Source organism: Alosa sapidissima, chromosome 11 (genome assembly GCF_018492685.1).
Source record: "Alosa sapidissima isolate fAloSap1 chromosome 11, fAloSap1.pri, whole genome shotgun sequence".
NCBI classification, from domain to species: domain Eukaryota; kingdom Metazoa; phylum Chordata; class Actinopteri; order Clupeiformes; family Clupeidae; genus Alosa; species Alosa sapidissima.
The window spans coordinates 19795883-19818382 of record NC_055967.1 but is presented as its reverse complement, the minus strand read 5'-3'; the positions used below and the strand labels follow the sequence as shown (position 1 = coordinate 19818382).

The 22500-nt window shown below is 52.1% G+C and overlaps 1 protein-coding gene across 1 annotated transcript in view; it reads right to left on the bottom strand.

The window, feature by feature from the left end:
* LOC121724150 (zinc finger protein 423-like) overlaps positions 1-11479 on the bottom strand; it is a 26645-nt gene extending 15166 nt beyond the window's left edge. Inside the window, exons 1-2 of the mRNA XM_042110510.1 lie at positions 7811-11479; positions 5967-6051 (exon numbers count right to left, since the gene is read on the bottom strand). Coding sequence (XP_041966444.1) covers positions 5967-6051; positions 7811-11401 — 3676 coding nt within the window. The 5' untranslated portion in view covers positions 11402-11479. The remainder of the gene's footprint in view (positions 1-5966; positions 6052-7810) is intronic.
* Positions 11480-22500: the final 11021 nt, after the last annotated feature.

The window sequence follows — 22500 nt, the reverse complement described above, 5'->3', positions numbered from 1 at the left end:
GTCTGTGTGTGTCTATTTGTGTGTGTGTGTGTGTGTGTATGTGTGTGTGTGTGTGTGTGTGTGTGTGTGTGTGATGTCTCTGAGGAGCACACCGGCTTCTTTCTTTCTGCAGGCTTTATTGTTTTCCGCTGTGCAGCTGCAGACCCACGGGGTGCCCCCTGCAGGTGTGTGAGCGTGAGCGACAATGTGTGTGTGTGTGTGTGTGTGTGTGTGTGTGTGTGTGTGTGTGTGTGTGTGTATGTGTTCCCATTTCAGTGTAGTGTGCCGTGCCTCACTTCTCCCCCCCTGCCAGTAGGAGGTGGTGTGGTGCAGGGGTGAAGGTCCCCCGCAGCGCGCCGCTACATGGAGACTAAAATTAAAAACCGGCCGAGCGGACACCCGTCATCACGTGCACACACACACACACACACACACTCACGCACACACATAAGCCATCCATCCCAGCGTGGAGACCCTGTAGGGGGTTGGTAGAGCCCCCCAGTTGTGATTCTCAGCATCCGCCTCACCCCTCCAGTCAGACACCTTCCACTTACCTCTCCACTCCTCCCTGCTAATAACCGCCCAGCGTGGGAGACAACGCTAGTGCTAGGGCTGTTAGCGCCTCACGTGTCCCTCCCCAGCCACCATACACCACCCCCTCTCCTCTCCTCCCCTCCTCTCCCCTTCTCTTCTCTTCTCTTCTTTCTCACCAGCTACCCCAGGGAAAGGAGAGGAACTAAGATGGCTGCCTGGGAGTTTGCATGCTGGTCGTTGATGTTTGTCTGCTGTACTTCCACTGCTGACGTCAGTCAACACTGTAAACTGTACACACACACACAGAAGGGCCTAAAAACTGAAATGAGCACAGCTCATGTCTCACTTGGTTTGCTCTAGTATCCTTAGAGCGAGGTGAAATATGATGGTTGTGCCTGTGATTGCTTCTGTATGAGAAATATCATGGCAGTCAGGGCTGGGATTGTGAATTCTGTCTGAGTAATATTGCAGTCGTCAGGATTGGGATTACTTTTGTTGTAGTGTGTAGGTGTAGTTGTGCGTAGGCAGGTTGACCACAGAGATAAAAAAAATAGGGAGATGTGAAAATGTTTGGGTCTTTCTTGATCTCTTTCATGCCCTGAGTCGCTCCCTTTCTATGGTTTGCTACAGGTTGCTATGGTTTGCTAAAGGTTGCTATGGTTTGCTAAAGGTTGCTATGGTTTGCTACAGGTTGCTATGGTTTGCTACAGGTTGCTATGGTTTGCTAAAGGTTGCTATGGTTTGCTACAGGTTGCTATGGTTTGGTCAGGGTTGTGAAGAAACGACATGTGTGTCTCTCTATGCTGAAAATCTGAGGGGACCCTTTAACACATTACTGGATTGGATTATGCAGTGGGATACCACAGCATTCACACACACACACACACACACATCCTGAAATAGCTTGGGGGTTTGGGGGAGGGCACCAGGCAGACTGAACAGGGACCCCCACCCACTGCTCACAGCAAGGAGCTGATTGATAACTCAATGCGCCAATTGGCTGATTGACATGACCTGCACCAATCACTTGGAACATGAGCACGATCCAGCAGCACTGAGCACCGTGGGCAGAGCCCGCCTTCCCCTGGCTCTCCCTGCTTTGATGGCTAACAGATCAGACGCGCTGAAAAGCTTAGCAGTAAGGGATGGCTACGCAGAATATCAAGAGGCATAAATTGTAATATTGTCTGTGTGTGTGAGTGTGTCTGTATGTGTGTGTGTGTCTCCCTCCCTTTCCCTCTGTCTGTCGGAAATCAAAGGCAGATTAAAGTGTTTGCGATGCCAATCAAAGGCGTGCCAGCCACCAGCTGACCGGAGAGAGAAAATCGTTCGCTCCGTTTCGTCTCGTTCTCGTCTCGGCAGTAAGACATAATCAGATGAGCTCAATCAACAGGCCGGGGGAGTCAAAGTACCATCCCCCCCCCCCCCCCCCTCCCTGTTTCCACCAGCCCAGGCAGTGAAAGCACACCAGCCCAGCTAATTAAAACAGCCCCATTCCGAACATGCACTTTTAATGAATTCATTAACGGCGAGGAACTGTAATCAAGGGTTTATTTTTACTGCTCGTGGACGGCTGTTATCGCCACAAGTGCTCCCCGACTAGCCTCACTTCAAGTGAACGGCTCTCCTGTCTCCGGCTCAGAACGGGAGTGAAAGGAGGCTGCTGTTACACCTCTCTTTGCTCTGTGTGTGTGTGTGTGTGTGTGTGTGTGTGTGTGTGTGTGTGTGTGTGTTGGCCAACTCAGGGAAATCTCAGGCAGTAAACAACCTCAGCATGGGAACAGGGGCTGGTAGTGTTTACTGCCAGGCAAACTAAAGAGTTTGCTGGACCTACACGCTAAGGAAGAATTTTCTGGCCCATTCCCTGTGAAGGGAAGGTGTGTGTGTGTGTGTGTGTGTGTGTGTGTGTGTGTGTGTGTAAGTGAGAGAGTGGGAGTTAGTGTTTGCTTGTGTGTATGAAAAAGTGTGTGCCTGGGTGCGTGCACACAGGTCTACAATCGTAGAGGCTTAGCACCAAATCAAAGTGACAGTAAAGGAAATGACACAGAATGTGTGTGTGTGTGTGTGTGTGTGTGTGTGTGTGCGCGCGCGCGCCGCAGTGGGGCTCGACGTGCAAAGGAAAGAGAGCGGAGCAGTGAGCAGATGTTGCAGGTTTAAGGAGGTAAACTGATTGAGACGAGGCGTCACCTCAGTGTTAATGATGACTCCAAAGCAGTGTGGGTAGGAAGAGGGAGGGAGAGAGAGGGAGAGGGAGAGGGAGGGAGGGAGAGAGAGAGAGAGAGAGAGAGAGAGAGAGAGGGGGAGAGAGAGAGAGGAAATGGGAGGGTGTCTTATGATCACACCTTAACAAACCTTTTGTGTGTATGTGTCGAGTACATGTGTGTGTGGGAGGGGGGGTAGGTGTACACACACACACACACACACACACACACACACACACACCACCACCACCACCCAATGGGTGTGTGGGAATACAGGAAGGTAAAACTGTATATCATTACGTGCAGGAATGTATTAATGTTGCCACAACCATATAAGATACACCCCAAAAAGCAAATTCACACACATTTCGATTAATTCAGAGGAACATGCGGAGCAACACAGACACAATGTTGTTCACACACACGAGTGTGTGTCTACATGCCAGAGACAGGCGCGAACCCACGCGTGTGCCTACAAAACACAGACTATTGCAGAGGTGAATGGGAAAATGGTGGGGAAACTACAAGACCCACATAGCTTTGTATTACCACAGATGTTCTACAGCAACAGAGATGCTCTTAGCGGTTCTCCCACTATTTCAGCACCACAGAGGCCTTGTGATGACACCTCTAACTCTGCTGTCTCCTGTACTCCACACGGGGCCCTGTCCCAGAAGCACACACAACCTCTTCACCACTCTCCAAACGGCAACGCACTAAACGCACTGCAACTGTTGAGACGGTCGTGTTGAGCGAAAACACCCAGAAACAGTCAGGTCACACCAGCTGACAGACTCCGCACTCCGGTAACACCGTCTCTTCACAGAGGCTTTCTCGAAAACGCAGGAAGGGAGACAGCAAAGGAGGTTAAAAAAAGAAAGAAAAAAAACATATCAAAGAGCCATAATAATCTCAGTAGTGGCATATCAAAGCTGGGAGATAGTGTAGCTTTTTAATGATTGTTTCGTAATCTCAAACAGCGCAAGAGAGGAGAGGCCGACGCTGGAAAAAAAAAAAAGAGAGGGAGTTCGGTTCAAGCCAACTCCTCTGTGATCCCTCTTCAATTTTCTTGATGCTAACACGCGCGTCTGATAAAGGTTAATACTCTGCTTCTCTTTATTTAAAAAAAAAAAAGACAACGCCATCCATCTTTGAAGGGGGGTGTTGGAATGGGGAAGGAAATAATAAAATAATAAAAACGCCACTTAAAATAATCTGCCTCAATTCCATAATTAATCTCCTCCAGCTTTTCTGACAATTACGATGTTAATTAACCCAAAATTCCCTCCATGGCAGGCAGAGGGAGAGGAGAGGAGGGGAGGAGAGGAGAGGAGAGGAGGGGAGGAGAGGAGAGGAGAGGAGAGATCCGCCTTCCCCCCCCTTTTCCTCCGCCTGCCGCGCGACTGACGGGCCTATCTATCCATCTCTCTCCATCACGCACCACGAGGAGGAGGAGGAGGAGCAGGAGGAAAGGAAGAGAGATGAAGAACCTCTGGCTGAGTGAGAGAGGTCGGTCTGGGCAGGGGGGTAATGGGTGTTCAGCACGCAACTACTCATTACGAAGAGGAACGAGAGAGAGAATGAGACAGAGAGACAGACAGAGAGAGAGAGAGAGAGAATGAGACACAGAGAGAGAGAGAGAGAGAGAGAGAGAGAGAGAGAGAGAGAGAGAGAGAGAGACAGAGAGAGAGAGGGAGAGAGATTGTGAAATACCCCAGACCAGACTATTTGGAAGACAGAGTGGGAGAAAGAAACAGAAAAGAATAAATGTGGAAAATCCCACAGACTCCTGGAGATGAACTCGTTATGTAGACCAGACTGAGACAACAGACAGACTCTGTGCTCTGGGCAGTGTGCCTGCCGGCCGGCCGAGCTGCTCCGCTCACTCCACATAAGATGTGGGCAGCTCCAGGCACCTCCAGGGCAGCACGGGCAGCGCTGCACCAGATCTCAGTCTTCACAATGAGCTGCCAAGGAGCACAAGGACCAGGACAGCCCAGCCCAGCCAGGCACGGGAACCTTTTCTGGAGGACTCCTCTCACGAGAGCCAGCCCAGCAGTGGAGCTCATTCTGGAGTAGCCACTGACGACGGGCACCCCAGACTCTGGGTCGTGTTCCAGGGAGAACACCGAGAAGAGCCAGCACAGCACTGGTGCCCGTTTTGGGAAGGACACTCCCGATGTCCAGTCCTGGGGAAGGGACAGACGCCGGCCTGCCCAGGCGCTGATGGGATGGGACACTGATGGAGGGGTCAATGGCTCATTAATCTGCACTGCTGTCCAACACCTCAGCAGCTACTAGCTCAAGTGTGAGGACAAGCAGGGAAGGGCAAGAGCACCACAGCTATGCATCCATCTAGACTCCTAAACACAAACACATGTATACACACCCACACACATGCTACTCTAGAGCCAAACAAGAAAATACCAAACCACGATGGTGGCTAACCCATCCACCCCCCCCCCCACCCCTGCCCCCACAACGTCCTCAAGCCCCACAATCCGGTGTCCCACTGCACTGACGTGAAGAGTGTATGTTTATATGTCTCCAGACTACCTCTGTCTTACTGTCCCTGGGGAGGAAAGGGGGGGGTAGATTGAGCACAATGTGGGTAATTGCCCACGACAAGCTCCAGGGAGGACGTGAAGAAAGGTAGAACAAATGAGTAAGAGAGAGACTAAGGGAGAGAGAGAGAAAAGAGAGAGAGAGAGAGAGAGAGAGAAAGGGAAGAAAGAAGATGGAGAGGAAGGGAAAACGATAAAAAAAAAGAAATGACAGAGGGGAAGAGATAAAAAGATGAACAGTGTGAATGTGTGTGTGTGTGTGTGTGTGTGTGTGTGTGTGTGTGTGTGTGGTGTGCGTGTGTGTGTGCGAGTGTGTCAGTGAGTGTGTGTCAGTGGGCCGGCCGGCAGGTTGAAGAGTTAACGGAGCAGTCAGACCTGCAGCCGAGATCTCAGCCGCGCAGCCGAGTGTTAAACAATGGAACAGCTGTCGGGACCGGTGGCAGTGTTTCCAGAAATAGAGCTGTTCATTTCACCTGTCTGTCTCACACCTGCGTGCGTGCGCGACTGCGTGTGTGTGTGTGTGTGTGTGTGTGTGCTTGTGCGGAAGCATTAGGAAGGGCAGGGAGCTGGGTCGGAACTGAGAGCACGCAGGAGACAGAGAGGTAACAGAGAGGAATGGCTGACAAACCAGCAGCCACACACACACACACACACACACACCAGGTAGGAAGAGATGAAGTCGACTCACCGATCATGTGATTGGCAACGTGTATCTGGATCTCGCGTTCCGTCTCGAAGGTCATCTGGCATTTGATGCACTGATATGTCTTCTTCTGCAAGGCAAGAAACCAGCACAGGGAATTCAGTGAAAAAGCAGAAAAAGCTTTTTTTTTTGTTATTCACTGCACACACACACACACACACACACACACACTGCAACATCTCTCTCTCTCTTGTCTCTGCCTGGCTGTCTGTCTGGGAGAGGGAGAGTCTGGTGTGCTTCCTATCTGTACCGTTGAGCTGAAACAAAAGCCCAGGTAAAGACAGAGCGTCCCTGGAAGTTGACTGTCGATACGGAGCTGGGGGAAGCGGCCGCCCACACTCTCCGCGGCACGCTCTCAGGGGACGGCCCGGTAATGCGAGTCTGAATTCACACATCTTTTACCCAGGCAGCAACACACACTGGGAGAGCAGCTCTCTCTCGCTCTCTCTCTCTCTCTCACACACACACACACACCTCACTAAAAATAAGTCCACAAAATGGTTCCTGGCTCTGTCTGCTGTTTTCAAGGGGAAATTGTATTACAGTATAAACAAACTCAGTCTCTGTCTCCTTATCTCCTAAAATACAGCCATTAGAACACACACACACACACACACACACACACACACACACACATACACCTAAAATATATATTAAAATATATAAGATAATATTTATTGTAAAAAAAACTTTCTAATCTGTAGGATTTGCTACTCACATGAAAACAGATTAGGATCATTAGCACCTGCACACCTGATAGGGACAATATTAAATGTTAATTATTAGGGCTGTAACGATACACCAACTTCACGATTCGGTTTGTTTCGCGATTTTTCGACCCACGGTTCGATACGAATCTCGATTTTTCTTTTTTTTTTGGGGGGGGCTAGACATTTTATTAAATAACATTTTAATAGTCTCCCTTAGAACACCAGAAGATTACAATATATCTTTTATTTTATATCCTTTATATTTTTCTGAATGACTGATATTTATGACAGCACACTTTATGCAGATTAGCCTATAGCCTAGGCCTACTATTTTTTATTACAACTCTACCTTTTTAATTCAGCTGTCTGGTTGAAGCATGGAAATGTTGTAAACAAAGTAGCATAGTTGGCTAGCTTAGCCTATCATAGTCTACTGATTGGACTGTTCAGTTTCCCCACGTGTGTTTAAGTTTCAAGATAATACTTGTTCTCCTTGGGACAGGCCCTTTTGGGAAACGTTGGTATTGAGATGATCAGTCAACTTCAATGCAAGAGTTTTAAACAAATATGTGCAGCAAGGATAGCTAATGATGCTAAGCGGATTTAATAGTAATTTAGCTAGTCGTCTTCTATGCGTCCTTGCTTTCACGATTGTGAATGTTTTATTTAAGTCACGCGTGTTCATTGAGCAGGAGAGGGAGGGAGAGGGAGGGAGCGCGAGAGAGAGCGGGGCAAGGAGAGGGGGTTTACTTCTATACTGTTTGGTAAAGTTGCACACATAGTCTACAATGAAAGCAAGGAGAGGTATGAAATTATTATTTATTTATTTATATCGTAGACTACCGATAAGTAAAGCGGGAGATGTGGGTTGCTTTTGCGGCCGCGTAAGCTACAAAGCAGTGCGTGAAACACTAGAAAGGGTGTGTCGCGATTCTGCTTTTTCACACCGCGACACAGTATTGTGGATATGAATGTCGCGATTTCGGGTTCGAATCATATATCGTTACAGCCCTATTAATTATTAACAACTGCACACCTGCCTCAGCACCACTGCTCACCATCTCAAACACACAAACTATAGCACACAGCTTTGAATCAGGTCACCATGGCGACTCTTACTTTTGGGACGGGCGATGCGTCGGTCACCTTCTTGTTGCCGCTGGTCTCGGGGCTCATCTTGGGGTGGTCCACCTGCACGTGATTCTCCAGGTCCTCCACGCTCTCGAACTTCACTGCGCACTCCACGCATCGCAGGCCCGCCGCGGCCGCCTTGTCGCCCAGGTCCTGAGGCGTGGTGCCGCCCCCGCCCCCTCCGGTGGTGACCATCCCGCTGGGCGACTGCCCGTTGGTGCCGCGGCTCATGCAGGCGGCGCACAGGCCAAAGGGCAGGCCGTTGACGTCCAGCTTGACCAGGTCGTTCTTGTTCTTGAACTCCTTCAGGCACAGGGCGCACTTGTAGTGCTTGTGACCGCCCAGCTGCCCGTTGGGCGAGGACGACGCCGACCCGCCTCCACCTCCTCCGCCTCCGATGACCCCTCCGCCCATGCCCCCACCGGTGGCCCCTACACTCCCGGACGAGGAGAGCTTCTGCATGTGGAACGTGCCATGGATCTTGAGCTCGAGCGTGGAGGTGACCGTCTGCATGCAGACCACGCAACGGAAGCCGGTCAGCGAGTTGCGCAGGTCCGGGTGCATCTGGCAGTGCTCGATGAACTCCTCCTCGCTCTGCAGCGGCATCTTGCAGATGCGGCACGTGCCCGTGTCCAGGCTCTTGCTGTGCGTCACCTTGTGCTCGGTCAGCGTGAGCAGCGACGGGAAGCGCTCGCCGCAGATGGGGCACATGTAGTGCTTGGCCGGCCCACGGTGCGTCTGGGCGTGCTCGCGCAGGCCCGACTCGGAGAAGAAGGTGCGCGAGCAGACGTTGCACTTGTGGCTGCCCTTGATGAAGTCGGCCTTCTTCTTGCGCGAGCCGGCGTCGTCCTCGCCCGGCCGGATGTTGTGGTCGCGCAGCCGGTGGTTCTGCAGCAGCGACTCCATGGTGTAGGCGGCGCCGCAGATGTCGCACGCGTACATGGGCTCCGAGGCGTCCAGCTCGTCCTCGCCGCCGCTGCCGGCGCCGTCGTGGCTGTTGGACGCGTCCTGCTGGCCGGACACACCGCTCTTCAGCAGCATGCTCTGCAGGTCCGCCTGCTCGGCCGCCACAGTCCCCCCGCTCACCGCTCCTCCTGCGCTTCCTCCTCCTCCTCGCTTCGAAGTCTGGGCCACGCCGTTGGGCGTGCCGTTCTGGCTGCCTCCGTTGCCGTGCGCGTGGCCGCTCTCGAAGGAGCAGTGCTTCTCGCGGAGGTGCCTCTCAAGCAGCACGATGGCGTGGAAGGCCTTGCCGCAGAAGCGGCAGTTGTACTTCTTGCTGTGCGTGGTGATGTGGCACTGGAGCTCCACCTCGGTGCAGAAGCTCTCGCCGCAGAAGATGCACTTGCGGGCCTTGCCGGCCCCCGCCGGACCGCTGGGGTGGCCCAGGTGGCTGTGCTTGACGTGCAGCTGAAGGTCCGCCTCCTTGCGGAAGTCCCAGGCGCACGCCGTGCAGCGGAACATCTTCTTCTCGTTGCTGTGCTTGACCGCCAGGTGGACCTGGATGGACACCTTGGAGTCAAACACCTCCTGGCACAGCGTGCAGTGGTAGAGCACGAAAGTGTGCATGTCCAGCAGGTGCTTCTGCAGGTCGTCGACCGAGGAGAACTGCTTGTCGCAGCTCTCGCACACATACTGCGTGGAGGTGGTGGTGTAGTGCACCGTCAGGTGCTGCAGCAGTGCATCTTGGGATTCGAAGTCCTCTTTGTTGCACTGTGGGCAGGACTGCCGGCGCAGCAGGAGCTCCAGGTGCGACTTGAGGTGCGCCTGGAAGCCCTCGAAGCTGGCGAAGCGCAGGTCGCACTGGTTGCAGGGGTAGTCGCCGTTGGCGCTGGCCGGGGTGGTGTCGCCAGCCGCCCGGTGCCGCTTGGGCGAAGAGATCTCCACGTCGGACGACGCCGGGCTGAGGTCGGCCACTTTGACCTTGCGCTTGTTGTTGGCCAGCGGGATGTTCTTGTGGTTCTCCTTGATGTGCTTGGTCAGCTTGAGCAGCGAGCCGAAGATGGGCGAGTTGGTGCAGTAGGGGCACGAGTAGACCTCCATAAAGGACTGCGATGGCTGGAGCACCGGTGACTCCATCTTGGCAACCCCGCCGCCTCCACCACCCCCTCCTCCTCCACCGCCGCCTCCGCCCGCGTTGCTGCAGTGCGTCTGCTGGATGTGCTCGGTCAGCGAGGACTCTGTCAGGAAGCCCATGGAGCACTGGTTGCAGAAGAAGGCGTGGTTGCCCTCTAGCGTGGTCGAGCCGGCCAGCACGCCGCCGGGCAGGCAGTGCGTCACGCGGATGTGCTCCTGCAGCGAGTTGATGTCGGCGAACATGTCCGGGCAGTAGTTGCAGTGGAAGGCCGTCACGTTGCTGAACTGCAGGATGGGGAGCGCGGAGGCGGCGGCCGCTGCCGCTGCCGCAACGCTGCCCCCGCTGGCGCGGTGGGCTTTGCGCATGTGCTCGCTGAGGTTGTAGAGGGTGGGCAGAGTGTCCAGGCACAGCTGGCACGTGTGGCTCTGCTGCGGCTTGTCGGCGTGGATGGTCTTCAGGTGGATCTCCAGCACCGCCAGGCTGTTGAAGTCGCGCTTGGAGCAGTACGGGCAGCTGTAGGTCACCTTGCCCGCCTGGGCCCAGCCCAGGACGCCGTCGTCCGGGTCGGACGAGGACGGCGCCAGCTTGCGGCGGCTGGGCACGGGCTTGAGGGTGGAGTCCGGCGTGGAGCCGCGCTCCAGGGAGGCGCTAGAGTCCGGCGTGGCGCTGCTCATGGAGGCCACGCTGCCCAGCATGGGGTCGGGGCTGACGCTGTGGTTGCTGGAGTCCGGCTGCCGGTGGCTGTCCAGGTGGCAGTAGACATCCTCCACCGAGGGGAACTGCTCGGCGCACACGGGGCACTTGTGCTTGCGGTGGGCGTGCGCGCGGTCGATGTGCGCCAGCAGCGTGCCCTCGTCGCTGAAGATCTCCGGGCAGTGGATGCACTGCAGCTCGGCGCGGTCCGACAGCTGCGGGTGCCGCGTCAGCACGTGCCTCTCCAGCTCGTCCGTCTGGCTAAACGTCTCCTCGCAGTAGTCGCACATGTACAGGTCCTGCTCGACGTCCGCGCCGCCCTCAGACCCGCCCGAGCCGGCCGAGCCTCCCCCTGCCCCTCCGCCGCCAGCCTTGCGTCCGCCCTGGTCCTTCAGGTCCTTGTGCTCCTTGTTCTTGCGGTGCGCCTGCATGTGGCTCTGCAGCGAGGAGGTGGACGAGAACCCCCGCTTGCACACGCTGCACTTGAAGGGCTTGCTGGAGCTGTGCGTCTTCAGGTGGATCTTGAGGTGGTCGCTGCGCGAGAAGGCCGCCTCGCACTCCTGGCAGCTGTACTTCTTGTCGCCCGTGTGCAGCTTGACGTGGCGGTCGCGGCTGCGCTTGTGCTTGAACAGCCGACTGCAGAACGTGCACTTGAAGGGCAGCTTGTCGCTGTGGATCTGCTCGTGCCGCTTCAGGTAGCTCAGGCGGCTGAAGGACTTGTCGCAGAACTGGCACGGGTAGGGCAGGCCCGAGCCGCCCTCCTCCTCGCCGCCCGTGCCCATGCCCAGGTCGCAGCAGCCGTCGCCCAGCATCTGCGAGGGCGACGCCACGTCTTTGCTGGAGGGGGACGAGGGCACCCAGGAGAGCCCCGGGTCATCGTCACCATCTGCAAAGCACAAACACACACACACACACACAGAATTATAATGTCAGAAAGGCAAGGGAAACCAGGGACAGAGACAAGGAGCGAGAAAGAGCGAGGGACAGAGAGAGAGGAAAAGAGGGAGGGGGAAGAAGAGAGGGAGCGAGGGAGAAACAGAAAGAGAGAAAAAAAGAGCAAAATAAGAGCAAAGGAACTAAAGACACTAAATCCCAAGGGAGAGGAGAAATAAGGGCAAACGCTTCCGCCTTTCTTTCTTTCTTTCTTTTTTTTAATCCCTGTTTCTCTCTTTCTCTCTCTCGCTTGCTCATTGTCCCTCTGCAGTCATCCTCTCATCCCCCTAAAGATTTGGATCTGGTTTTATCACATTTTCATTATGGCCAGCAGATTGAAAAGCTTCTCAGAAGCGATTAGTGCAAACTCAAACAGGAAGGTCTTCTTAACGGACAAACGCCTGCAAAATTAAACTACGGATTACACCCATCTTTTTTTATGTCTTTGTCTAAATATGATGCAGAGATGAAAAAAAACAGCACCCATCCCTCCCTCCATCTCTCCCTCCCTCCCTATATGCATCCCTCCATCCTACAGCACGTAAACAAAGCGGGGTGCCTCTCCCGCTGCCCTGATTTGTGCAGTCTGAAGGGGCTTGACACAGTCCGAGCGTCATCTATTTAGCATCTCGACGACGCAGCCGCCTCGCTGCAGAAAGAGCACAAGCGGGAGGAGGAAGAGGAGGAGGAGGAGGAGGAGGAGGAAGAGGAAGAGGAGGAGGAGGCGAGCTCATGACTTATTGAGCAGGAATGCTGCGAGCCCAGAGTCCCACTGTGGCGCAGACAAACACAGAATTTTCTATCAAGGCCTGTTTGTTTTTCCCTAATTCACTCAGCTTTATGGGTGAAAGGAATAAAGAGAGAGAGAGAGAGAGAGAGAGAGAGGTAGAGAGAGAGGGAGGGAGGGAAAAAAGCCTCTGGTATTCCACGTTTCCAAATAAACTCCCTGTTTACAAGAGTAAACCATCTGAAACACTTGGTTTATATAAAAACCAAAACCCTTTGTGTTTTTTTTGTTGGCGAAATTGAAAGGAGATGGAAGTGGAGAGTGATTGGGTCTCGCTCCATGCTGTGGAAGACTGGGCATCAAACACATTTCTAAAACTCATCACGGTCAGCCTGCGATCTCAAGCCCGCGCTGAGAGGAGATGGCGGCCGCAAGCAGAGAGGCTGGCGTACGAGACGAGCCGCCCAAACCAGAGACGGCTCTGCTCAAACGCATACTGTAGCTTTAGCTACCGACAGCAAATTTGCAAGAATCCTGTCGCGACTAAACACTCCCACCTCCACCAGTACCCAAACACACACACACACACACAAACACACACACACATCTTCCCCTCTTTTCCGCTACCTCTTCTGCAAAGTTGAGCGCAGCAGATTTAGTGGAAAATAAATTCCTGTGATGAATCGATTGGCTTGAAAATGTAGGTGCTGCGCAGAACAAATAAATCTCCACAGGGGTTGGTGGGTAAAATGTTTTTGTAAAACCATGAATTATGAATTTGGCTCGGAGCAAGGAACAAATCCTACGCTGCGCAAAAGTAAAGAAGAGAGCAGAGGAAGAGGAGGGGGGAAGAAAAGAAATAGAGATATCACAGAAATGTAACGAAAGAAGGGGAAAAAAGGAGGAGAGAAGGTAGCGGAGAGAAAGATAAATGGGGAGACTCATGAAGGACACTTTTAAAAGGGACACAGAGGACACCTTTAATATTAATATTAGCAGGAAACTCCAGCTCGTTCATATATTCAGTGTGTATGGCTGGCTGTGTATTCAGAGCAAAGCACGCAGCTGAGCACATTTGTAAACATTTAGAGCTGTGTAGGGCTTCAGAGATGGAGGAGGCTGGGGTGAGGACCAGCGTCTCTCTCTCTCTGTCTGTCTGTCTGTCTCTCTCTCTGTCTGTCTGTCCCTCTCTAGCGGATTAGAGTGTCAGCCTAAGCTGTACTGTACCAAAGGTTCAGGAGATGGATGTTTGGGTGTCTAAGCTGAACCCCCCACACAGGGCAAAGCGTCTGTCTGCTACCCCCCCCCCCCCCCCCCCCACACACACACACACACACACTCCTTCTGAGCTTTTGTGTCCATGTCAGGATAAGAGTCATCCTGACCTAAAACCCTGAGCGGTGGGTGAGTGTTTTTGTATGTTTATGTCAGTCTGTGTCTGTGTGTGTGTGTGTGTGTGTGTGTGTGTGTGTGTGTGTGTGTGTGTGGAGAGCGAGGGAGAGTGGGGTGGGGTGCTGGTGCTGCTGCTGGTGCCGGTGGTGGTGGCGGGGCCCTGAAAGCGCTGGAGAAGAAAGCCCAGAAGGGTCTTAACTGTGCTGGATACTCCTGCTGCACAATAAAGCCCTGGCCCCTGACAGCCTCGCCTCTAATCTCAGCGCTGTCGAGCACAGGGTGTGTGTGTGTTTATGTGTGTGTGTTTGTGTGTGTGTGTTTGTGTGTGTGTGTGTGTGTGTGTGTACGTGCATGCGTGCGCGCGTGTGTTTGACAGGTACAGCACCCTGCTGTGACTCAAGGATGTACAGTACCTCAAAACAGAAGATACAAAGGAACACTTGCTAGAGAAGGAGGGAGAGAGGGAGGGAGAGAGGGAGAGGTGGGGGGGGGAGAAGAAAGAAGAAAAGCATGTTTAAAGAAAAGAATAATAAAAAAGGGCAAGCGAGGGAGAAAATCCTGGAATGGAAGGAAGGAAGACATGGAATAAGATGACAAGAATGAAGGAGTGACAGGAAAGAAAAGAAGAAAAAGAAAGAAAGAAAGAAGGACTGGCACATGTGGTCATTGTGGTGAATTATAAATCTATTAATGCTAATGCAATCCCTCTGACTGCGACAGAATGTGAGAAATCACTTTGGAGAAAGAGGGAGATTATAGTCATTAAATAGCCTTAATCCTCAGCAGTGTGGCTGTCGGAAAATGGAAGATCACATGGCTTTTAGAGGGCTTTTGTCATCCGACCGCCAGGGGACTTGGCTAGAGCGCCAAACAGGGGAAGAAATTTCAATGAAAAGTTAAATTAGAAAAGAAACAGAAAGAGAGAGAGAGACAGAGAGAGAGGGAGGAGGGGGGGGGGGGGCGAGGGGGAGATGGGAGGAGAGGAGGAGAGGAGGAGAAGGAGAGAGAGAGAGAGAGAGGAGAGAAAAAAAGAGCAAGAGCGAGACTGGAACAGGCTCACACTAAACACACGCCTCAAACAGCCAATGACCCCTACATCACCACACCACATCACACACACGCGTGCGCGCACGCACGCACACACACACACGCACACACACACAGACACACACACACACACAGACACACACACACACACGCACAGCGACCAGCGCAGTCTTCTCTTTCCCGCCTCTCCTGATTCTTCTTTCTCCCCTCTCTTTATTCTTCCGCACTTTTGCTTCTCTTCCTCCTCCTCCTCCACCCCCCCCCCCTCCGCCCCCCCTCCATCTCTTTCATGTGGTGACTCATTACTGAATTAACAGCCTGTTCTCCTGGTTGCCCCCGGCGATGGCCTTCACCTCGCTGCCCTGTCCCAGGTGGAGAGTTTTCGGGGGGTTGGTGGCGGGGGGTTGGCGGGTGGCGGGTGGATTGGGCCGGGGCGGGCCTGCCAGACGGGCGCGCTCTGAAGTTCTGGGACCGGGCCCCGCTGACGAGCGCCGGTAATTGGGGCCGGCGCGGCCCAAACACATGGTCACAGAGGGGACCGCCGGCCGCACGCACCTGAGCGAGGCGAGCGAGGGAAACTTTCGCAGAGGGGAAACGCTAGGCAGGCGTACACACACACACACACACACACACACACAGAAAAGCAAACACACACACACACACACAAACACACATTCAGAAATGCAAACACAGACACACACACACACACACACACACACACACACACGTGGGCAGACATACAGACAGATACACACACGCATACAGACACACACACACACACGCACAGGGGACAGTGTGGGGCCAGTCACGCAGGGTCCCTTCTAATAGGGCTGGACAAATGCGTCCCCATGCCGGGGCAGCAACATGGCCAAACGCAGTAATGAAGACACGCTCAGTCTGAGGCCAGGCCTCTTCCCACTTCTGACACAGAGGAGGGAGGGAGGGAGGGAGAGAGGGAGAGGGTTGGGGAAAGGAGAGAGGGATAGAGAGAAACAGAGAGAAGGCATGAGAGACAGGGAGAAATGATAGAGGGGTGGAGAAAGAGAAAGGACAGACAGAAAGAGAAAGTTAGATTGGAGGAGAGAGAAACGACAGAGGAGATAAAGGAGAAAAGTAAAGAGAGAGAGAGAGTGAGGAAGAGAGAGAGAGAGAGAAGGGGTGAGGGGGTGGGGGAGGAGTGACCGGTGCTGATGACAAGAGTCACCGTAGAGCATGTGCCTTTTGTGGCCGGCCCTCTGAAGTGACAATGGCGGTGGAGTAACGAGGCCCAGAGACGCGTTGGGCGTTCATTAAAGCCTGTGACATACGGGACGCACACACACACACACACACAGTCAGAGATGCACAGCACATTCATTAGAGGACGCCCGCGCTCAACATGTGCTGTTGCTGGCCTTCTGGCACCACACAAAACAAATAATCTTACAAACATATCAACACACACACAAACGCAATCTCACACACACACACACACACACACACTCACAGATGACAGAGACTCACACACACACGCAAAAACACACAAGGACAGACAAGCATCCAAATTAAGTACAGAGGAACTACAACTCCCACTCATCAGCACGCGCCTCTCTCCTCATAAGCATATAGCCTCTTCACGGCCCTAGTCTGATCACACAGACACACAACCCTAATCTGCTAAATCAACAGCTCCGATGCTACACTAAACCTGCTCCATATTCATCAGCTGATAATCTCATAGATCAACTCCTCTGTTGCCGAGAGACAGCAAATAAGCAGGGTGACTGGTGAAGAGGACTTCCTGCCAGAGTGGGCATTTCTGCTCGGAAGTGTGCAGGGCAGTCTGGGTAATTCTGCACCCAGTGGTCAGGTCCATCATAACCACTAAAACACACCCAACAGGAAGTGGAAGCTCCATTTCCAAGTCACAGCACTACATGTAATGGCAGTGGCAACTCTAAATTATTTACATCAAGTTTCAATTGGGTCAAGTTTCAATTGTCAATGAGCTTGTGGGCCTTGATTGGGATTGTGACTGTAAATAAGCTTATGGGGGAAAAAAAAAAAGTTTTGGATTGATTTTACTTTGATTGTAAAATTGGAAGGTGTGAGGGACATCACTACTTCCTGTCACTGAAGGAAGTGACTTGTAGTTTCTTTTGTCATCATTTCCTTTCATTCCATAAAAGAAATCTCCTGCAGCCTTGCTTCTGTACATGTCTGTTTCTCATCATTTCACCTATTCACACAGTCCTGCAATCTTCGACACCTCTTCCTTCTCTCCACCCCCCACAGCCCCTCCCTCCCTCTCTCTTTCTCTCTATCTCTTCCCTCTCCCTCTCTCTTTCTCTCTATCTCTTCCTCTCCCTCTCTCTCTTGGTCTCTGGCCCCCCTGCCCAAACATCCACCTTTCCCACCACGGACCCCCGCCTGGATCCCAACCCCCATCCCCTTGGCCCCTCGTCCCACTGCCCCAGGCAGAGGAGACTCACCGTAGGGGCAGAAAAACAACTTCCACCAAGGTCTCACACAGGGCGGCCCAGCACGCTGGCCAGACAGGCCCGGGAGCAACGTCGAGGGGGAATGGAACTTCAAGAGTCTCTCTCTCTCTCTCTCTCTCTCTCTCTCGTTCTGTCTTTGTATCTCTCCCTCTTTATATCAATTTCTCTCCCATTCAATCCAATCTTCTGTATTTCTCTCTCGCTCTCCCCCACCCCCCCCCCCTCTCTCTCTCTCTCCCCCCCCCCTCTCTCTCTCTCTCTTACACCCCTACTATGATCTCACTTTTTTGAGTAGCCACCCCTGCTCACTCACTCTCTCTCTCTCTCTCTCTCTACCCGCCAGCCCCCCCCCCCCCCCCCCCTTCATTCCATGCTCCCCACCCTCCCATACGTCCCCCACAGTTGCTCCCTGCTATCTGTCCATATCATATCTTCCTCTTTTCCGGTCTGCTCTCTCTCTCTCTCTCTCTCTCTCTATCTATCCCCTCCAGACCTCTCTCATTCTCCTCCATCTCCCTTCCTTCCTTCCTCCCTGACTCTCTGGAGCAATGGCCAATGGTAAACATAAACAGTGTGTGTGTGTGTGTGTGTGTTGGGCTGTTGCTAAGGGGATAGTGTGTGAGCAGACGTGCTGTGCTGTGTGTGAGGGGTTAGGAGCTGACCACATGGCCTCTCTTCCACTGGGAGCCCCAGCTCAGAGACCAAACACCTGTTTATGGATGGACACACACACACACACAGCACAGCACAGAAGGGGTGCTAGTGCTGTCCCTCTTCGCTAGCTTGATGCAAGGCTGCCATACCTCCAGCCTGTTCTGAAGGACCCCTGGCACTAACAGGGCTCTGGGGAGACAGTCTGTCAGGGGTCTGTTCCTCAGTACACACACACACACACACACACACACACACAAGTACTCTTGCACACACATGCGCACACACACACACACACACAAGTGCAATGGTGATGTCATCGGACAGGCAGTCTGTCAGGGGCCAAAGTCCTGGAGGACACACACACACACACACACACACACACACACACACACACACTGCCCACAACCCATATGGAGCAGTTGGCGCCCAAAAGTGTCCGAGCAGCCTGCCGCATTCCCAGGGCAGAAGGTGAGGGGCAGGGGGCGCGGGGTGAGGGGCACGGAGCAAGAACAGCTGACAGGCACCCCACATGCATTCAGGGGCTCACTCTCTCGCTCTCTCACACACACACACACACACACACACACACACAGGGACATGGACATGGACGCTCGGTCAATCCACAGGGATACCCAAGTAACAGCAGGGAAAATAGGACAAGTATGGCCCAGGCTCCTGACAATAGAAAAGTCACCTACAGCCTCACCCTCAGAAGATTGCTCCATGCTTCTGTAAGGGAACAGAGGGAGCAAGAGAGAGAGAAAGAGAGAGAGAGAGAATAGAGTAGAGAGAGAGAGAGAGAGAGAGAGAGAGAGAGAGAGAGAGAGGGAGGGAGAGAGAGTAGAGTAGAGAGAGAGAGAGGGAGAGAAAGGGTGAGAGTAGAGTAGAGTAGAGTGAGAGAGAGAGAGAGGGAGGGAGAGAGAGAGAGAGAGAGAGAGAGAGAGAGAGAGAGAGAGAGAGAGAGAGGAGGGGGGGGGGTGGGGGGGGGGGGGGATAGAGGGGGGGGTGAGGGGGCATCACAGTCCCCTTTTCATGCCAACCCCTCCAGCCCAATTTGGGAAGCGGAGGCCCCAGTCCTGGCCTGGCGGCGGTGCCCTTGAAAGGTGGCGTCCCCCAGACCCCGCCTGGACGACGACCAGTCGGTCTGGAGGACATAAGCGCTGCCAACTCTGCCCAGTGTGCCGGCTGGGCGCGGGCGTCTCCCGTCTCGGAGACCGTGGGGACGCTCTGACCCAGTCTGGTCCACGTGGCCGACGTGACATAAATAAAGAGGTTGAGCTGGGGCCGGCCAGCCGGGAGAGCAGCAGAGCGGAGACTCAAGATAACACCGAGACGGCGCGGAGAGAACACTCGGACAACATGAGAGAGAGGAGGTCAGAGAGGGCAACCGAGGCTTTCGAACCGTCATATTCATGTGTATATCTTTGATAGGACAAACTATCCGTATAAAACAGTGACTAAGTCAAAGAAAAAAGAGTGCATGAGTAAGTGAACATACGCATCTCAGTGACTGAGTTTAAATATGCATGTACCGGTGAGGTAGGTGCGTGTGCGCGTGCGCGCGCGTGCGTGCGTGCGTGTGTGTGTGTGCGCGCGTGCGTGTTTGATGACAGGGGCAGCGTCTCTGGTTAAAAGGCGTTTGACTTGGGGGGCGGCACGGACCGCGCTGTGCCAGCAGCTGCACATTAATTACATGTGAAGTGTACCACAACAAGCCTCTCTCTCTCCGTCTCTCTCGCTCTCTCACTCTCCATCTCTACCGCCCCCGTGTAGGACGACGCCTGGCATCTGGCTCCTCTCCTCCACCTCTCCTCTGCTCGTCTCCATCTATCTATCTCCCCTCAGCCCTCAATACACCCTGAGCAGGCGGTATGTGTGTGTATGTATGTATGTATGTATGTATGTATGTATGTATGTATGTATGTATGTATGTATGTATGTATGTATGTATGTATGTATGTGTGTTTAGTGTATCTATGTGTATGTATTTGTGTGTGTGTGTTCATGCACATGCATATTAATTTAGTTGTGCATGCATGTGATGTGTGTGTGCGCATGTACACTTGGACATGCCTGCACATACTTATGTACACGAGTGTGTTTGTGTCTGTGTGAGTGTGTCGTGCGAGTGTATGCCTGTGTGTGTGTGTGTGTGTATGTGTGTGTATGTATTTGTGTGTGTGTGTGTTCATGCACATGCATATTAATTTAGTTGTGCATGCATGTGATGTGTGTGTGTGTGCGCATGTACACTTGGACATGCCTGCACATACTTATGTACTTGAGTGTGTTTGTGTCTGTGTGAGTGTGTCGTGCGAGTGTGTGCCTGTGTATGTGTGTGTGTGTGTGTGTGTGTGTGTGTGTGTGTGTGTGTGTGTGTGTGTGTGTGTGTGAGAGAGTGGTGTGAGTGAGAGAGAGACAGTGACTGGGAGCATAACGTCTAGTTTCCTCTGTGTACTCTGCCAATGAGAAACAGCTGCCTGTCCAACCATGCAGGAAACCAGCACAAATAAAACCCATGCCTACCCTGCACGGCTACACAACACACGCCAATACAATAATAATTGTATAATTGTATATATTGTATAATTACAATAATAATAATAAAAACAATTTTGTGTGAACTAATTGAAAAAGACTTAGAATATGAGAATAACATGCAAGAGATTTAAGGTATGAGAGGCATTGCAGTGAAGAGCTTTCACTGGTATATGACTGAGTGAGGCTAACAGAGCAGTATTTGAGATGTTTGCATTTCTGCAGGATTTAATTTTAGGACTATATATTTTAAGAGCATAAACCGAAAGATCAAAAAGAGCCAATTGATTAAAATAATTAAAAATTCACAGTGTCTAAATGTGATCACCGATCACCAATCACCAAATCTCTCTTGGACATTACTTATCACAAATATTTCAGCTACACCTGTCAAAAAAAATTACATCCTATGAAGACGCAGTGTAATGCAGAGTAAGTCATCCCTGCGTTACGCTGCTATAGTTATTTTCACTGCATTAGTTGTATTGTGTTGTTGTATCTATATCCTTACCATCTTGTGAATTCTCATTTTTTACTTAATTCTAAACCTCTGATGTTTTATTTATTGCTTTGTTTGTTTGTTTGCTTTTATTATTTTATTTTCTCTATTATTAAGTTAAATTATCCAAATGTATTCTGTGTATGAAAGGTGCTATACAAATAAAGCTTATTATTATTACTGGTATTATTATTATTATCATCATCATCATCATCTCTCCTACACCTCTATTTCTGTTTTATGACTCAGCAGAGTCCTGGGTTAGGAGTGTGAGGGTGCAGGGGAGTGACTAAAGAAGACTTGCTATGTGTTGTGGATTGCGTCATTCTTGTATATTAATAAAATAGAAAAAAATCTAAAATCTGAAAATCTGGGAATGGTGTCTAGGTATATTTATGGCAACCCACATCTATGGGAAACCCTGGTGTATGTGAATGTGTGTGAGGAAAAGACAAGGTTTAGTGTGAATGACTAGCGTGTGCAAGGTACCGTGTATGTGTCTATGCACGGTCTATTTTTGAAGGGACGGGTGTGCATGTGGTGTGTGTGTGTGTGTGTGTGTGCTTCTGTTCATGAGGGTGTGGGCGAGAATGTGGGAGAATCTGTGTTTGTGTGTGTGTGTGTGTGTGTGTGTGTGTGTGTGTGTGTGTGTGTGTGTGTGTTCAAGAACCCACCCCTTCAATTATCACCCTCTCTTTTCAACACTCCATTTTAACAGAGTCTTTGGCTCCTCCCCTGGTTTTTGGAAGATCACACACACACACCTGCCTGTTCCTCGGGATACAATCGCTGCCTTTGATCAGGTTTAGCTCAAAGAAGTGAGGTTAAGAGCTCACATGCACCCTGCCTTACTCTTTATCTCCAACACACGCGCGTGTGTGCCCGCACACACACGCACACACACACACACACACACACACACACACACACACACACACACACACACACACACACACACAAGCACAAGCACAAGCACACAGCACCCCATGCATACCCAGCCACACACAGCCACACACACAGACTCACACATACACAGCCTAACACACAAATATACACCATAATCACCTCCTACTCACACACACACACACACACACACACACACACACAAGCACAAGCACCCCATGCATACCCAGCCACACACAGCCACACACACACAGACTCACAGAAGGACGCATCCACACACACAGCCACACACACCCACACATACACAGCCTAACACACAAATATACACCATAATCACCTCCTACTCACACACACACACACACACAAGCACAAGCACCCCATGCATACCCAGCCACACACACACAGACTCACAGAAGGACGCATCCACACACACAGCCACACACAGCCACACATACACAGCCTAACACACAAATATACACCATAATCACCTCCTACTCACACACACACACACACACACACACCTCTTACACTGTACACACTCGACCTGTATAGAGCGCTGTGCAGAGTGACCACCCCTGTTGAGGCCCTGAGTGCGAGGTGCAGATGGACTGGGTCATTAGGAGTCATTTACTCTGATTACGGAGCTTATCAGCTCTCCATTCAGTTACAGCTTCATGCTTCCTGTTGTGCTCCATCTCACCACTACATCTCATTGGCTGCCTCTATGTGCAGCCCTTC